The sequence below is a fragment of the Octodon degus genome, unplaced genomic scaffold (genome assembly GCF_000260255.1).
Source record: "Octodon degus isolate 3935 unplaced genomic scaffold, OctDeg1.0 scaffold00238, whole genome shotgun sequence".
In the NCBI taxonomy this organism is placed as follows: domain Eukaryota; kingdom Metazoa; phylum Chordata; class Mammalia; order Rodentia; family Octodontidae; genus Octodon; species Octodon degus.
The window spans coordinates 2240753-2257985 of NW_004524814.1; the positions used below are offsets into that span (position 1 = coordinate 2240753).

Genomic DNA, 17233 nt, shown 5'->3' on the forward strand with positions numbered 1-17233 from the left:
TTTGAGTATCACTCCTGACATGCAAGTGAATTTCCTGATTTTTTTCTGGTGATAGACATCTAGCCTTTGGAGTCCCCTCCAGGCTGTGTCACACTCTACTAGCTGTCTACCTTCCTCTCAGTCATTCTCATCAGTTCTTGTTCTGCCCAAGGTCCAGACTCAGTGCCACTGTTTTTACCCCACATTCCCACTGCACCCTTTGACAGTCCCCAGTATCTTCCTTCAGCTGTTGCTCCCTGCAGGGCCACCTGGACCTCAGTTCGTCTATGGGTGAACAGCATGTTATCTATCACCTCCACCAAATACAAGTCTCTCCCCTTTTGAATTCATTAACATCTGTCTCCTAACTCTAGACATCAAGTTTATACACACATTCCTTGCCATATGAATTAATCAGTATGTCCTGAGATGATGGATTCTATTTTCTAATCCTGCATGAATTCAGGAGGATTACTGTGATTTACATACCACCTGGGTTTATAAAATCCATGTGACAGCTGGGTGTTGTGGCACACATCTGTTATTCCAGCACTGGGGAGGCTGAGGCAGGAGGATTGTTTTGAGTTTGAGGCCAGCCTGAGTTACAGAGTGAGCTCAAAGCCAGCCTGAATTACATAGCAAGACTGTCTCCAAAAAAAGAAAAAGAAAAAAAAAAAAAAAAAAAGAAAAGAAAAGAAATCTACTTTACCACATCACTTCTTTGCAGTAAGAATCTCTCCATACTGATTGCTCCATCATATTCAGAGTGAAGCCTCACCCTTCATTTGACTTATAGAGCCTGCTTTGCTGCACCTCTGCCCACCTCACTTTCACCCGGTTCTGTCCAGGGCTGCTCCCCTCTTACCTGCATGTCATGGTCTCCTGAAACCCCCTGATCTATCTCGAGATCATCGCTCCTGCTCCTCAGGCTGTCCGGGTCGTGTGCGCTTGTGCTCAAAGGGAACCACTTTGCCCAGAGCTTGATCTTTTCTCCACGCTGCTATTCTCGAGGAGCCTGGGCCACAGTGAGTGCTCAGAGAGTGCTTGAAAGAAGAGAGTATCAGGCAGGACTCAGGCCAGTAGGTTCTTATAGTTTCAGTAACAAAACACTAGCCCCACCTGGCATCACACCCAACAAATCTCATTTTACCAAATTAGAATCCAACTATTTGGTGGCATTTAAAAATGTTAAATAAGGAAAAGCCTGTAAATCTACCATTAAGTGAGGCTGAGGCAGGAAGACCGCAAATTTGAGTCCTGCCAAGGCAACTCAGTGAGACCCTATCTCAAAATAAAAAAAATATAAAAAGGAAAACATGGAAACAAAGCTTTTGTTAATGGTGAGGGGAGGAGGGGTTGAAGGGAGAGTAGGGGAATAGGAAAAAAAAGCTATATCATGTACAATAAAATTCTTTATGATGAATGTAATCTATATTTAAAATGTATCAATGAAATCTGGCTTAAAAAATTAAAAAAAAAATTAAACTCTAAAAAATAAAAGGCTAAATGGACAATAGTCCTATGGCCCAGCCATCTCATTCCTAGGTACAGAAATTAAAAGAATGCAAAGCAGGGACTCAAGCAGGTGTTTGTAATAAAGAAGCCATAATACTATTCCCAATATCTATTTGATGGATGTCTATCAACACATGAACAACAAAATATATATTCTATCCATACAATGGAATTTATTTTATTTTTTATATATATTTAGTACAGAATCTACAGAGTCTCATTGCACAGATTGGACTCGTAGTGATCCTCCTGTCTTTAGCCTCCCATGGACTGGGAGGGATTACAGGCACATACCACCATGCCCAGTCTCAATCACAGTCTCAGTGCGCTGCTGGGGATCGAACCCTGGTCCCTGTGTCTGCCTAAGCAGGTGCTTTAATCTATTGAGCTATCTGGCCAGCCCTTCACACAATGTAATTTTACTGAGCCTCAAGAAGGATGGCTTGTATGTGTGTGAGGTGCTGGGGACCAAACCCAGGGCTATGTACATACTTGGAATCATGCTATCTCTAAGCTACATCCCAGCTCCCAGCAGGACTATAATGCCTGAGATACCAGTGGACTTGAAAACACTGGGCTGAATAAGGACCAGGTATAAAAGGCTCAAATAATGTATGATCTTAAAATTCATTAAAATGGCAAATTTTATGTATATTGTATCTCAGTAGAAAAGATTAACAAAACGTGCATGAAAAGCTTATAGGGGTCACTATATCCTTTGGTTGGCACTGGGCAGGTGCTCTAGTGAAGAAAATGATGGATAACTTTATGACAGCAAGCACTGTACACATCAAAGAAGGCTGAAGAAAGACATTTAGGATTGAACATGAAATATTTACTTTAAAACTGCTTCACAGAAATTTCTGAGAGGTAAAACAAGCTGGAGGGTGGCAGAGGATAAAATGTGGGTAGGAGTCCACCTGGATGGCACCCTGGGCAGACTGGTGGCCGCTGGAGTACACGGAGGCATTTGGTCCTCCAGGCCACCCACAGGCCACCCAGGAGGGCCACTGAGTGCAAAGGACAGTTATACTAGCACAGCGTGTCCTGGTCAGCTGTAGCAGGTGCCCCAGATCCTCTTTGGTTCTCTCCTGAGGATGCAATGCAGAAGTTGGACCACCCACAGTGTATGATAGCTTTAAGACAGTTAAGATAGCTTTAGAACAGTACAGAAAAATCATGCATGCTGATAGAAAAAACTTTTACAAGATATTTTCCAGCTACAGAAATGACTAATTTTTTATCTATGTTGTGGAGAAAGGTTTCTACCCAGGGCATATCTGACATGGAAATACCTGGCAGGAGGAGGTCAGAATCCTACAGAAGGTCGAGTGCTAGTCGTTCAGGTACCTTTTATTAGGATATAAACCCTGACACGTGACAGATTTCTCTCAAAGTCCTTGAAAATTATTTGGGGCATCCCAGCCCATTTAGTAAAAAGTTGCAGAATGTCAAGGGGGGAATTTGTTTCTCTGCTCACCTGGTGCACCTTAAGCACGGAGCATTGTGCTCTTAGTAACTTGCTGAATCTGCTGCCATAAAAGGTTCCCTCCCTATCTTTTTTTTTTCCTTTAAAAGAGATAAGGGTTCAGTGTGCTGTACTGCACAGTGAGACCCTGTCTTAAAAAGAAAAAAAGCAAAACAAATTAATTTACCTCAAGAATGATAAAGGAACAGTGCTGTATAGAGAGGACAGAAAAGTTCAATGAAGACTAATTTATACCTTTAAGCATAAAATTTTAGGAGTTAAAAGCATTTTACATCAAATAAAGGAAAGAATTAAAACAATAGTCCCCAGCTACCTGGTTCTCAGTCTAGTACTGGAAGAAAATCAAGACCACAGGAGATCTGCTGAAATACATACTCCATAGCTAAATAAAACATGGAAGAAAAATACATACATATTAAAGATTTTTTTGTTTTGTTTTGTTTTTGAGATAGGGTCTTGTTATATACTTCAGGCAGGTTTTGAATTCACTATGTTGTTGCCAATCTGGCCTCAAACTCATGGTGATCATCCTGTCTCAGCCTCGCAAGTGCTTGGATTAGAGCTGCATGCCACTATACCCAGCTAATTTAATTTTAACAAGACAAAGAGATCAGTTTTGCCATGTGATTGGGTGGGTTAATTTTGAGTGTTTTAGTTCCACCTGAAAAACAAACAAAAAACCCCCAAACAAAGCCAAACCCCACAAGCTTTCTCTCTAAGTGCTTCCCAACAGTACAAGAGCAGCAGCTGACACTTGTGATGATGCTGGGTTGTCTCTGGGGACTGGGAAGGTGGGGTAGGGTGTGGGGTGCATCTCTGTATCTTTCAACCTCCAGAGAGAAAGAGAAGACAGAGAGGGAGTGAGAAAGGAGAGAAGATAGAGAACAAAGAAGAATAAAAACTAATTTTCCAGCCAGGGAAATACTTATAAAACCTTTTATGTCAAAGTCAGGATTTCACAACATAATACACTAATGCAAAATCCAGTAGCACCTGTAAGATTTAAGTAAATGCTGCCATCACTTAAATGTTCTTAAATATCTGTGAAAGACTGAAGGAAAAAAGATGAAGTACATTCTCCAGAGAACAACAAATGTATTTCAAAATAAAAACTGTATTTTTGTTTTTCTTTTTTCCAGCTTTTGTTTCTGTACAAGAATTCATAGTTATCATCAGATAATAACTTAGACACAACAGCTCAGTCTCCACTGTTGTCCTCCAAGGTCACCAAGAGTCCATGCATTCTGGCCACCATCCTCAATGCTGCGTTCTGAGGAACAGACCACTGCATTTCATCAAGACATATATATATATATATATATATATATATATATAATGTCTTGTCTCTGGGAAAAATCTGAATTTTAATATGCAAACATCCATTTATAATACAGAAATGAAAAATCTACAATAGGCACACAACCGAATTATGACTCATAGGCAATGATTTCTATATACTGTCCTACCGTGAATGTGTGTTTAAAAGTCTTATAAGAAGGGTTTATTTATATGTGCACTTGTGTCACCTTATCCCAAATACTGTACATGTCTATTGACAATCTGGGACTTTAAAGGTGCAGCCCTCAAGAAGTTGTTAAATCACTAAAAAGAAACAATTAGCCTCTATTGGACAAGGAAAACACTCACAAAATTTCCAATTTTAAATTTCATGTCAGTAGGAAAATATTAAAAATAATTTTCTGTATATACATATGGGCATATGTATATATTGAATTACATATATGTCTCACATTATCAATACAATTCAAGTGGAAACATTTTGGTGAGTTATTTTCCCATTAAATGACCACTATGTCAAAAATTTTAAAATATTTTATTACATCATTAAAATAATTCACTTACCATTTCAACAGCTTACACTGTTTTTTAAAAGATTTAAAAAACTCTTCATAACTAAATTCCCTGACCCCTAGTGCTAGTTCTCTATTTAAATGAAAACCTGGTGCTCTGTCACTCAGAGACTCGTGGATAAAATCACATCTACTTCAAAATTCTAACCATCATAGACTTTATTACCTGATTTATCAGAGAATACCTCTGCTCTGAGCATATGTATCCAATTATTCTCCCTATGATAAGTAGGTGAGGAAAATACCCTAGGGTAGGTGGAGGCAGCTTACAAGATGTGGTAGCATACATACAGGGTGACTAAGGGTCTGAGAGAAACTGTTCAGACACCTGAAAGCTCTAGAAACTAAGTTTAGAAACAAACTATTTTTCACTCTAATATAAATCAATATGTATGTATTTATGTACATATACATACATACAAAACATAATTATCTAGTGCTGAGTAGCTATGAATGAAAAATGGTTACAAATTACTTAATCTGCTTAATTTTGTACTTAACAGTTCAATCAATTTGGGGTACAAACAAAAAGTCAGTGCATTTACTGACTCAATAGAGCCAGATACTCAAGCATACACTTAAAAAAAAAAACCTACCTCCTTACCATGACAGGCATTGTACAGCAAGAATATATGTATTCTGATGCATTTCCTACTCATATGCAGACCAGATAACACTTGGCTTTCTTTTAAAATAGCTTCATAATAGAATGTATCATATAAAGAAATGCATGTTTGCTAAAAGTTTTTTAAAATTACATCAAAACATTAAGACCTGCTCGCTGAGAAGAGCCTGTTAATGTAGATCCTGTTTAGTTCAGTATATTGCCATGTGAGTTTTGAGGAAGGGTGTGGATGATGTGAAGGCCCAGAGCACATGACCTGTCTCCCCTGCCATGGTCACCATTTAGACACAGTCCTCCAATTGGCTGTTCTGGGAAGGGATCCCCTTGAAAATAGCTCTACATCTTAAAATTATCTATAATAAATAGTTTCCCAATAACTACTATTATTTTGAAATTGAAATGCATTGATCATTCAGAAAAGATTTCTTGCAAAATATATAAACAAAAGTAACTGCATATTTTCTGTAAATATACTTAACATTAGTACACCACCAGCCTGTTAATGACAGGCTATTGTATTTCAGTTCTGTGTGTCAAATTTATTAGAAATTTAAAAACAAAAATTTCTGAGGGACTCAGCTGCCTTTGTCAGTTGGCTTTAAAATGTGTAATAAAATGGGAGACAGTATCTTCTCATAAACACATGGAATCAATAAGGAAAAGTAAAGTATACAACGTATAAGATTAGAGAACACCAGAGTGTACCAGAGTAGTCACCAGAGTGAAAAATCTTCCAGTACAAAAAAGGGAAGAACTCTATACACCCAGTTATAGTGTGTTTCAATAAAGATGCAGCTCTCTCTCACTCCTGGCAAGAATTAACTGGTAATGGCACTGCTTCTGGGCAGTGCGAAAATATCCTGAGAAATTATTCAGATTACAACAAAAGATAGGGCTTTCATCACTAAGTTTTTACACAAATCACAGTTCTAGATATCATAAATAAATTAATTTAAAAAGCAGATAATCTTCACTATGCTGAACACAAAAAGGGGATGTGACCCAGACATTGTTAATTCTCCCACTGGCTAATATCAGGGGGGAAAAAGATTGCATTAGGAGTCTATTTGTAACTTTCTAGTTAACTATGGCCAATAATATACATGGAGGTAATTTGTAGTTCAAGTTTTTCATTTTTTTTCCAACTAGCTACAAGCTAAATTCTAAAATTTACACTGAAATATACAATTCCAATTTTCAAAAGACCCTCCTCCTGGAGGAGTGATATTCAATTTGTTTTTTTGTGTGTGTGCAATCTTGATGCAGAGCCCAAATAGTCCTATGAAGAGAGAGAGTATCTTAATCAATTGGCACTGAAATTTCTTTTTCCTTAGCTGCATTCCAGTAGCTTGGCCAAGTTATCCCGTAATTCTGTTAGTTCAAATATCTTCCCATCCAAGATTTCTAAAAGTGTCTTCAGGTTATTGCGAAAAGCTTCCTGTTCATTCTGACTCTTCTCCAGACGCTGCTCCAAGTCAGACAGTTGTCCCTCCAAATCTTTGTTTCGAATTTCCACCTCCTTTAGAAAGAAAAGTAAAATATTTACATATATGTCAGTTCACCGCTTAGAAAACAACATACTTCTTGCTATTTTGTGTATCATATAACAAGCCTGACAATCCAGATGAATTTCTGGAGCTCAACACTATTTAAAGAGGTTTCATTTATTTACTTATTTATTTATTAAATAAAATCTTTTTAATGTATTTAGGACAAGAGTCTATAGGGTCTACCGGGTCTCAATATGTAGATTGGACTTGTAATGACCCACCTGTTTTCAGCCTCCCAAGGGCTGATACAGGTGTGCACCACCATGCCAAGTTTCAATCTATGTCTCAGTGAGCCCTAGGGGTGGGGCTGGTCTGGCTTGCTGGGGATCCAACTCCGGCCTTGCTTTCTGTATAAGAAGGCATTTTCGTCTGCTGAGCTATCTGGCCAGCCCTTAAAGAGGTTTCAGATAAGCCCTCAGAGTGTGTGGTTTTACTGACTAGCTTCTTTGTGAACGTATCTATTCACCCAACAAAAAGTTACTAACTCATTCCTTCAAGCCAAGCAACATTTTCAGACAGGCTTCCTAGCCCAGATAGCACTGAAGACCCACTGAGTAACTATTCTCATCTCATCTTCACTGCTCCTTACCTACTTTGGTTAACAAACAGGAGTCAGGGCAGCCTGCTAAAAGCTCAGATGAAACCAAGCAGAGAAAGAAATTAAAGTTTTCTCTTTAATTTAACCAGCAACTCTGGCAAAGATTTAGAGAAGAAAGTAACTCTTTAAAATGAGCTTGTAGTACTATCTGAACACGTGGCCTTGATATCAAATGAATATATGTAGTTAAGAATACAGTTCAACTGCTAAAAACTACAGTGCAGGTATGTAATAACTGTACAGTAAATGCAAAAGGGAAGCAAGAGTTCATGATAACAAAAGGTTCTAAAAAATTTGAAACACATTAAACTGCTAATCAAAAGTTATTCAGAAGTTATCATTGTTTTAAGAAATGTTTCTAAGAATGACAAGTGAGTCATAAAGATAAACTGCACTAATAATATTTTCAGTTAAAGAATGAAATTTAAAAATTGGCAGAAAGTCAACTCTTATACTTTTTTTCTTTTAAATTTTAGTGAAGGGTCTACAGGGTGTTCAGGGTCTCACTACTAGATCGGACTTGTAGTGATCCACCTGTTTGTAGCCTCTCAAGAGCTAGGAATACAGGCATGCCACCACCCCCAGTCTCAACTGCTGTCTCAGCATGCCCCAGAGACGAGGCCAGCATGGCAGGCCCAAGGGTTGAACCCCAAGGCCCTGCGCCTGCTAGCAGGGGCTTTAATCTGCTGAGCTATTTGGCTGGCCCTAACTCTTATGCTTTAAGTAAACTAATTAGATAAGAAATAAATTAAAGATCATATATCCTTTCTTTTTTTTCATATATCCTTTCTGAAAAGCTCACTTTTATATCAGAGGAATTAACTGATTGACAAAAATAATATTCAAATATGTAAGTTATATGGCACAGTGAAAACAATATATACAACATGAATCACAACAGAAAATAAGATGTTTCAAATTCAATACATTGAAATGTAAAGCTGTTAAGTATAAAGGACAGTGGAAAGTCAAAGTATCCTGCTGAAGGACAAGCTGGTCACAGTTCAGTGACAAGAACAGCACAGGAAGCTGCACATCGCATCTGGACAGAGCGTGTGTGTGGACAGTGGGGAGTCCAAGCACAAAGGAAAAACAACTTGGGGTTGGTGTTAGGGCACTTTCCCACCAGTATTTATTTTTCTCAAAGTATCTTCAGAAATTAAGGTTTTGAGAAAAAAACTGTTTTGAGCACATTTAAGAAAGCAACAGATGACTCAGAATTCTGAGGAAAACTACATGTCTACATGAGCAACGCATGAGCGGGGGTGCCATGTGAGATGCCACGTGAGATGCAAGACTGGAAAAAATGAAGAACAAAATAGAAGAACTATGGGGACTGATAAATGAAGAGCTTAGGAATCCAGTCTCATCTTAAGTATGTACTGGTATCTTTTTTTTTTTTTTTTTTTTTTTCAGAACCAGGGAATGAACTCAGACCTTTGTGCTTTCCAGGGAAGCACTCATTCTACTGAGCCATCTCTCCCCGGCTCCTGTACTGGTATCTTAAGCCATGCATTTTTCTAATCTCCTTTCTCTGAAAAATCTGCAAGGTAAAGATAAGTAAAGTGAGAATGGAATCTGAAATTAATAAAATATTTATAAATTCCATCTGTAAACTGTTAGGGAAGAAACAGACTCTTCCATTAGATGTAAAAATTCCACTCATGACTGCACCACATACTCCCTTGCTGCTTTAAACACGAAGCTTATGGGTTGAATGTTTCCAACTCTAAAAACAACAAATGTCACTCCTAACCACCACCCTGTCTACTCTCCAAAGCTTTCCTTATACACAAAAGCCTCACCGTTCTCCGTGTCCACCAATAACACATCCAAATGGTTTCAGTGGAACAGAATTCCCACAGTACTGCATTGTTATATCCACAGAGTCTCCACTAAGCTGTCTGCAGAAATTTTACTATAAAGATAACAAAAGGAGTCCAAAGCAATGCTAATGGTGCACATCTATTTTCAGGAAGAAAGAACCTGCTTCTATAGCAGGAGCAGATGACATAGTGAACAGGGACCAGCCAGAGGAGACTAAAGCCATGGCCAATGAATGCCAAGTCCCAGTTTTCTAACCTGAGCCTATATCTTCCAGTCTTCCTCCTGCCTTTTTTTTTTCCCCTCCCCATAAACTCATTCTTCTAACTCCTATTTTTGTCTAGGAACTTCTTTTCCTTTACAATGTAAGACAGCCTAGTAGTGCCCAGAGGCATGGGTCAGACTCAATAAATCCTGCAGGGCAGAATAGCTTAATCTCTTTTGAGTGACTGGAAGGGCAAAAACTGAATGTGTAAAATTTTACTGGGGAGAAAGTCATGTTCTTTATCTGTTAGATTAGGAGTAATTATACAATTATGACACAATCATTGGAACAAGATCACCTTGATTTTCTCTAAGTTGAAACCATGGAACTTTTAGCCTGAATAAAAGCTACAAAAAACCCCACCCTCCAAACCAAAATAAAACCTATATCTTTATTTATTTTTTTAAAATTTATTTATTTATTTATTTTGTGTGTGGCCAGCTCAGCCCACCAGGGGGTGGGGCTGGCTGGCATGTGGTGCTGGGGGATTGAACCGCGGTCCCTGTGTTTTGCTTAGCTTAGCTTGTTCTAAGTAGGTGCTTTAGACCACTGAGTCATCTCACCAGCCCCCTCTATCTTTATTGACATCTAATTTACTTAAGTTCTTATCAGTACGATTCACATTTTAAATGCCTCTGGATTATTAATTGCCTCGTAGATTATTAATCTTTAAATATAGTTGCATTGTAGACAGCTGAGTTAGGTAGAAATATAGACAGATAGGGCTGGGTTCCTGAGATAGTCAAAAGAGGAAATGAAAACACAACTGTGGCTGGAGGCACATCTGTTGGGAGTTAGGCATCAAGATAAAGCTGGAATGATCAGGCCTATATGCCTCCCTGAAGGATAAAATAAAGGGCAACATTGGTCTAATGAAGTCTAGATGGATATCAGTCACCTTAGTGGGTAACCAAACCTCCAGACTTATCCCTTCCTGAAAGTTCTTTGTTCTTTCCATGTACACTTTCTATGTGTGACTTCCTTCCCCAATCGATCAACATTACTAAGTGACTATACTTATAATCTTTCTGGTTGATTACAGGTGTTACCCACATTGTATCAATGAGGTTGTGTTCTCTAAAACTTCCCCTGAGAAGTGGGGTCCTTAGCAACCTACTTGGGACCTCTTCTGTCTCTCAGGAGCTATCCCTCTCCCTTTCAATAAATATTTCCTATTCTTAATCACTGTTGTTCCTTAGAAGTCATTCTTCAATTCTGGGGAACATGAACTTGGAATATAAGACATCTAGCAGGTTGGGAGTTATGATACCACCCTTATGTTATCTGGAGGTCCTATATCATTCCTGTATCAGTGGGACACATAAGTCATTAAGGCAAGTACTAATACATCATTTTTTATCCAGAAAAATGGGTAAAAGACACACATATACACTTTGACAAAGAACTGCTCAACAATTAGTTATTGAATATCTTCCATTACTAGACACTGAAGATAAAGCAGTATGATGACAGTTCCTGTTTTAATACAGCATGTATTTCAGAGGCAAGGTAATGAAAACCAAAGAAATTTCTGAATAGTGAAGGTAATAATGACTGTGTACACTGAAATCTACCAGCCATCCTCCCTAAACTATGCCAACAAATGACAAGAATACCTGCAAATTCTATAAGTTCAGGTGGAGACAGATAACACTAAACTGAGATAGCCACAAGAAAAAGAAAGCCTCAAAGTATTTGTGAGTCCCAAAATACTGAAGGCAGGGCTGGTTAAACAACTCAGTGGGTCTAAAGTGGCCGTTTGGGCAAGCTTAGGCAAGCTTTGATCCCCAGCACCACATGCCATGCTAGCCCCGCCCTCAGGGTGGGCTGAGCCAGCCAAAAATAAATAAATAAATGAATAAATAAACAAAATTCTGAAGAGGGGAGTATATGGAGAGAAGACCCTTTTGTGTCACATTAATAAAGGGAAAGAGAAATATGAAATATAAGGTCTGGTCTGATAAAAAAAATTATTTTTTGTAGACAGGGTCTTGCTATAGTGCAGGCTGGCCTTGAGTCACTGCATAGTCCAGGATGGCCAAGAACTCATGGTGATCCTCCTGACCTAGGTGTGAAAGCACAAGAAATCAGGAATATGCAGGATGAACACCAAGCAGAGGTCACACTTTCTCCAACAACAGAGAACTCTGGAGAGGAGACACCTTCAGCAGGAGTGCAGGCTCTGCTCCTCATGCCTAGGATTCAGCCTGCTAACAGAGGCTTCCTGCAGGTGAGGGTGCAGCCTTAAGTGGAACACAGATCTCACCAGACAATGAGTCAGCTGAGGTTGATTTTTCCCAGCCTCCAAGACAGTGAGTAATACATTCTGTTCTTTATAATCAGTTAAAAGTATTCTGTTACAACAGCACAATGGACTAAGACTCTGAACATTAATATATTAATGTATATAAAAGATTAAGCCAAAAGTGTATATAATTGTTAGAAAATTATGTATTAAGTATAACAAAGCAGAAATTCTACAAATAAAATATCGGAGGAGAAAGGAAATGAAAATGTAGAGTTAGTCTCATTATTAAAGCTACTATTGGGCCAGGGAGATGGCTTAGTAGAATAAGCGCTTGCCTGGCAAGTGCAAGGGCTTGAGTTCAATCCCTGGCTCCGCAAAAAAAAAAGGGCTGGTGAGATGGCTCAGTCGTCTAAAGCACCTACTTAGAACAAGCTTAGCAAAGCACAGGGACCGCGGTTCAATCCCCTAGCACCACATGCCAGCCAGCCCTGCCCCCTGGTGGGCTGAGTTGGCTACACACACATACACACACACACACACACACACACACACACAAATAAATAAATAAAAAAAATAAAGCTACTATTTAATGTCATAATGAGATAGAAAACAAACCACTTGAGGACCTCTGCCAGGACTCAACCCTGAACCCCTCCCCACAGATGACATTATGTTCTTAAGCACAAGATTATAACAGTCTCTACCTTGCTGTGCCTCTCTTCCCCTGTTCCCATGGGAGCTGTTCCACAGCCACCTTCCATTAGAGATGTTAAAAGTTGTAAACCTGTCACCTTTAAATGAGCATTTGTTCGACTCCCCCCCCCTTAAATTCTATGTCACTTCCCCAACCCATATTCAGAGCTTGATTTTGGGGTGCTATACATCTCTGGGCCTGCTAGCAAAATAAAAAGCTCCCTTCACTTTTTAAGTACCACTAGATGGTTTCCTGTGTCACTGGTCAATCTGACTTCGCTGTGTAACATTTGGTAAAATCTCAAATTGCTATAACAACAGTTTAGAATCACTGGATAGCATTTGAAACAAACCGCATAGTGAAAGTTTACATATGAACACCAATATCATCTTTATCTTCTCCTTTTCTTTTTGTTGTTTATTGAGACAGTCTCACTGCATAGTTCAGACAGGCTTTGAACTCATTATAAATTTCAAGCTGGCCTTGAACTCATAGTGGTCCTTCTGCCTAGCCTCCAGAATTCTGGGGATTCCAGGTATGTGCCACCACATCTGGATTTGTCTTAAAAAAATTTTTTTGTATGTATGTATGTGTGGTGTGGGAACTAAAGCCAGGACATTGCACATGCTAAGTAAATTCTCTAGCACTGAGCTATACTCCTAGCCCTAGAAGAATTTTTTAAAGATTTAAGTTCAAAGGTAGCAGCTACAAAGTTAAGATCACCTCAAATATCAAAGATACAAAACAGAGCAAAAAGTACATAATGTAGAGAAAGAGACAAATATATCATCATACATGTAAATGAGTTATTCATTAAAATATATTTCAAAAATATATTTTCAATTGGCTGAGAAAACATTATCCAACTGTATTTATGTAAGACATACCCTGAGCATTCACACTCATAATTTTAAATATTAGATCATAAAAAAGCAGCACTAAATTATGTAAGATGGAAATTCTACAACAAAATCCTGTGACCCTAATGCAATACAATTAGAAGTCAGTAACTAAGAAATTACAAAAAGCCCTTCTACAAAGAAATTGAGGAATCTTCTTAAACAACTCTGGTATGAAAGGGAAATAAAGCCAGAATTACAGACTTTTAAAAAACAAATCTAATGAAAATATTAAGAACCTATGAGACACACTTGAAGTGATACTCAGAGTAAAACCAGTAAGCTTTGAACATTTATATAAATGAAAGGATAGGGGTTGGGGAGATGGCTCAGTGGAATAAGTGCTTCCCTGGCAAGCGCAGGGCCTGAGTTCAATCCCTGGTTCTGCCATAAATAAATAAATAAATAAATAAATAAATAAATAAAAAAAACAGTGGTTTAACCCCCTATCAAAATCCTAGGAAAAGAAAAAAAAAAAACTAACACATAGGACAAGGCATGCACTGTGACCGCCAAGTTATCTTCCCTGCCCCAAATAGTTCTAATATGTTATAAATTATTCCAGGGCATGAAAATTATTTTACAAATCAAGCGTGATTTTGAAATTTCATAAACACAGTTCCCATCCTCCAAAGAAGTACAAACCAATATCACATGATATCATGCAAAAATCCTAAGTAGTAAGAATCAAGTTTAATGTTCAAATAAGAAAAGACAGTAACTGTCCTACTAACCTATTTTTTAAATTAATTTTACTGAGAAACAAATAGCAATGAGACAAGTTTTAAAACCAATCAGTAGGACAGTTTCAATAATTAATACATTGCATATTGTTGTCTTCACAGTGGTTATTCATAGTACAAGATGCAGACATGATATCCCATCCAAACACTATTAGTACAAATATTTCTTCTCACTGAATTAAGAGAAAGTAGCTGTATATCTATCCTAACTATTATGAATATACAGATACAAAATGGTTGTTCATTTGTATACCCTTTTTTTGCTTAGTTTTGTCAGAGATGGGTATTCCATTGCCATTTAAATATTGTAGGTGCATGAATTCAGCAAAATAATACAATATAGTCCAGTAGTCCATAATAGTAGTGGGTTATCTGTAGGCAATGTCAGAAGTTGTTGACTTGAGCCTTTGAAAGTTCAGCATATTAATATGGCTTCACATTTTATACCTTGTTTTTATATTTTTCTGCTGGATGGTTAAGACCAAGATAAAGCAAGACCTATATAACAAGAAATTTAACTTTTGTATCTGACAAGGTCAGTCAAATCCCTTCAGGATTTACCCTGAAACCCTGTACCACAGTTCGTAGATCCTTTGTCATTGTCAGCCATGTGGACAAGTCATGGCCACTGCTTGACCAATTTGCTCTCTGTGAAAGCCTGAGAGAAAGTTTTCTCTCCATGTGACTCTCCTTAGGCACATTCTACATCATCAATCACTTTCCTCTGTGGCCCCATAATCTCCTTGATCAGTACATTTGGGACACAACTGAGTTACAGGATGGTACAGTATAGGTTCTCCTATGTCCTGAGTCCTCACTGACCTTGTAAGGCTAGGGCCAAAATGTTGGCTGTCCATGCAGCCCTTCTTTTTCTCTAATTTTTGGTCTGCAAACTTAGGTTGTTAACCCTCGAGAAGAGAAGCTTAATGATGTTATTACCCTATAACATAGGCAGTTGAGCTTAATCTCACTACTTGTCTAAATAGCAAACATCTTAGACCTAACATGGAACAGGTATTTTCCATCTACTAACCTGTTTTGAAACTCATTGCTATTTCTTTCTCAATATAAGTAATTAAAAAAAGACATAATATTTAAATGGGATTTACCCCTGGAATTCAATATCAGAAAACACAATAGCATATTAAATGATATGAATAGATCTAGGAAGGAAAAAAAGGAATCTTGGAAAAGTATAGTTCTCTTCATAGACGTAACAAAATTCAAGTCATTCCTGGTAAAAACAATCCAAGAACTAAGAATGAAGGCATTCTCATAACACAATGAACAAGGCATTTGTATTATGATTAGGAACAAAGTGAGTATGCCTGTTATCCTCACCACTGCTTTGATATACTGGTGTTTTAACTGATGTAGTGTAGGCAACCATGTCCAGACTTGGTCGCCAACATGCTCCGAGGGCAGGGCCAGCATGACATGTGGACCAGGGATCAAAGCAGTTTTTTTCTGAGGCCTAGTCTTTTAGAATTCATCCTCAAGTTTTCTAAAAGCTTCCCAGTCCTGTTTCAGGTATATTGCTTTCTGATAATAACTTCTGATATTGAGTGAAGAAATATATAAGAACTGTTATTTACAGCTTCAGATGGCAGTTGTAAAATTCAGCCACTCTTCATCAGTGAAATACACTTAGATGTTTTAACACAGAAGACTGATATGAATAAATCATCTCTTGGTTTTTCTTCGTAAGTGGCAGTAGTATATATGTAACAAAAATTTATACTGGCACAAACTTTACAAAAGAGTCATCAGTGATGGTTTACACACTTTTTGCTTAAAGAAGGTATTTCTTTTCTTTTTCTCACAGATTTGGGTAACTTTATTAGCATTTTATGGTGAATGTTTAAGGCCTATCTATACTCACTGAAACAGTTTAAGAAGCTATATAAGGAATGGAAATTCAAGTGTCTAGAACATATTTCTTTAAAAAAAAGTAAAAGAAAAAGCTTAAATTTCTGAATGAGCAAGATTCACTTTTGTAGGTAGAGGTCTCACATCTTTATGATCTTGTTTTAGATCAAACAGCCAGAAGAGAAGAAGCTTCATATCTGTTTAGCTTCTGTCCATCATAACTTCCAATTAACTTTAGATACTCAGTTTCTCAGAGGGAATATACTGCTCCACAGCTGTAGCCATAAAAATCTAGAGCAATACCATCACAGAGAGGATGGAGGTCATAGATAGAGTCCACTAGGAGTTCGGAGAGAGAAACATTTAAAAAACCCATCATTTTCTTCATCTTCAAGATAGTTCCTGTGAACTGGTGAGTTTCTCATCTGCAGATCTGAGGATATTTTGCTTAGATTGTCTCAAATTTGTAGGCTCCTGTTCCAACTGTGGTACATATTGAATTTCTGGCTTAGACTGGAATATAACTATTTTTCTATTATCAGCTTGCAGACAACAAAGTTTAAGGAGTGGTGATGAAGCTCTATGCAGAATCCATCATAAGATGACACTTCAGATGCAAACAAATGTAGGCCTCACTGCTTTGTAGCTGAGTGCCTTTGTTGGTACCTCTCTTCTCTGCCAATGGGAACATCCAATCAGCTAATGTGAGAATTAGAGTCATGTGTGCTAAGTGCTAAGTGCATAGCACGTATAATCACAGTATGTGCTATGCTCAAAAGCCAACACAAATTCAAGAAAAGATAGGTCTAGCCTCCTTCCACCTAATTATATGCTTCATATTCTGGTTCTCTATCAAGGTTTCTCAACTTCGACAACACTGTCATTCTGGGTCACAAAATCAGCATCCCTGGTTTTGTCTATTAGATGTCAGTAGCACTCCCCAATTGTGGAAGTAAAACATGTCTCCACACATGGTTAAATGTTCCTTGGGATGCAAAACTATCCCTACTTAGAACCACTACTTTACACAGATGATTAAAATGTAAGGACAACATTGAAGAGGC

The 17233-nt window shown here is 38.0% G+C and overlaps 1 protein-coding gene across 2 annotated transcripts in view; it reads right to left on the bottom strand.

Annotated features, from left to right (window-relative positions):
- Positions 1 to 4077: 4077 nt before the first annotated feature.
- The window catches only part of Homer1 (homer scaffolding protein 1), a 156730-nt gene continuing 143574 nt past the window's right edge, over positions 4078 to 17233 (bottom strand). For both annotated transcript variants that reach the window (XM_004645736.3, XM_023706047.1), the window contains exon 9: positions 4078 to 6998. In XM_004645736.3, the coding sequence (XP_004645793.1) occupies positions 6810 to 6998 (189 nt within the window). In that variant the 3' untranslated portion in view covers positions 4078 to 6809. The remainder of the gene's footprint in view (positions 6999 to 17233) is intronic.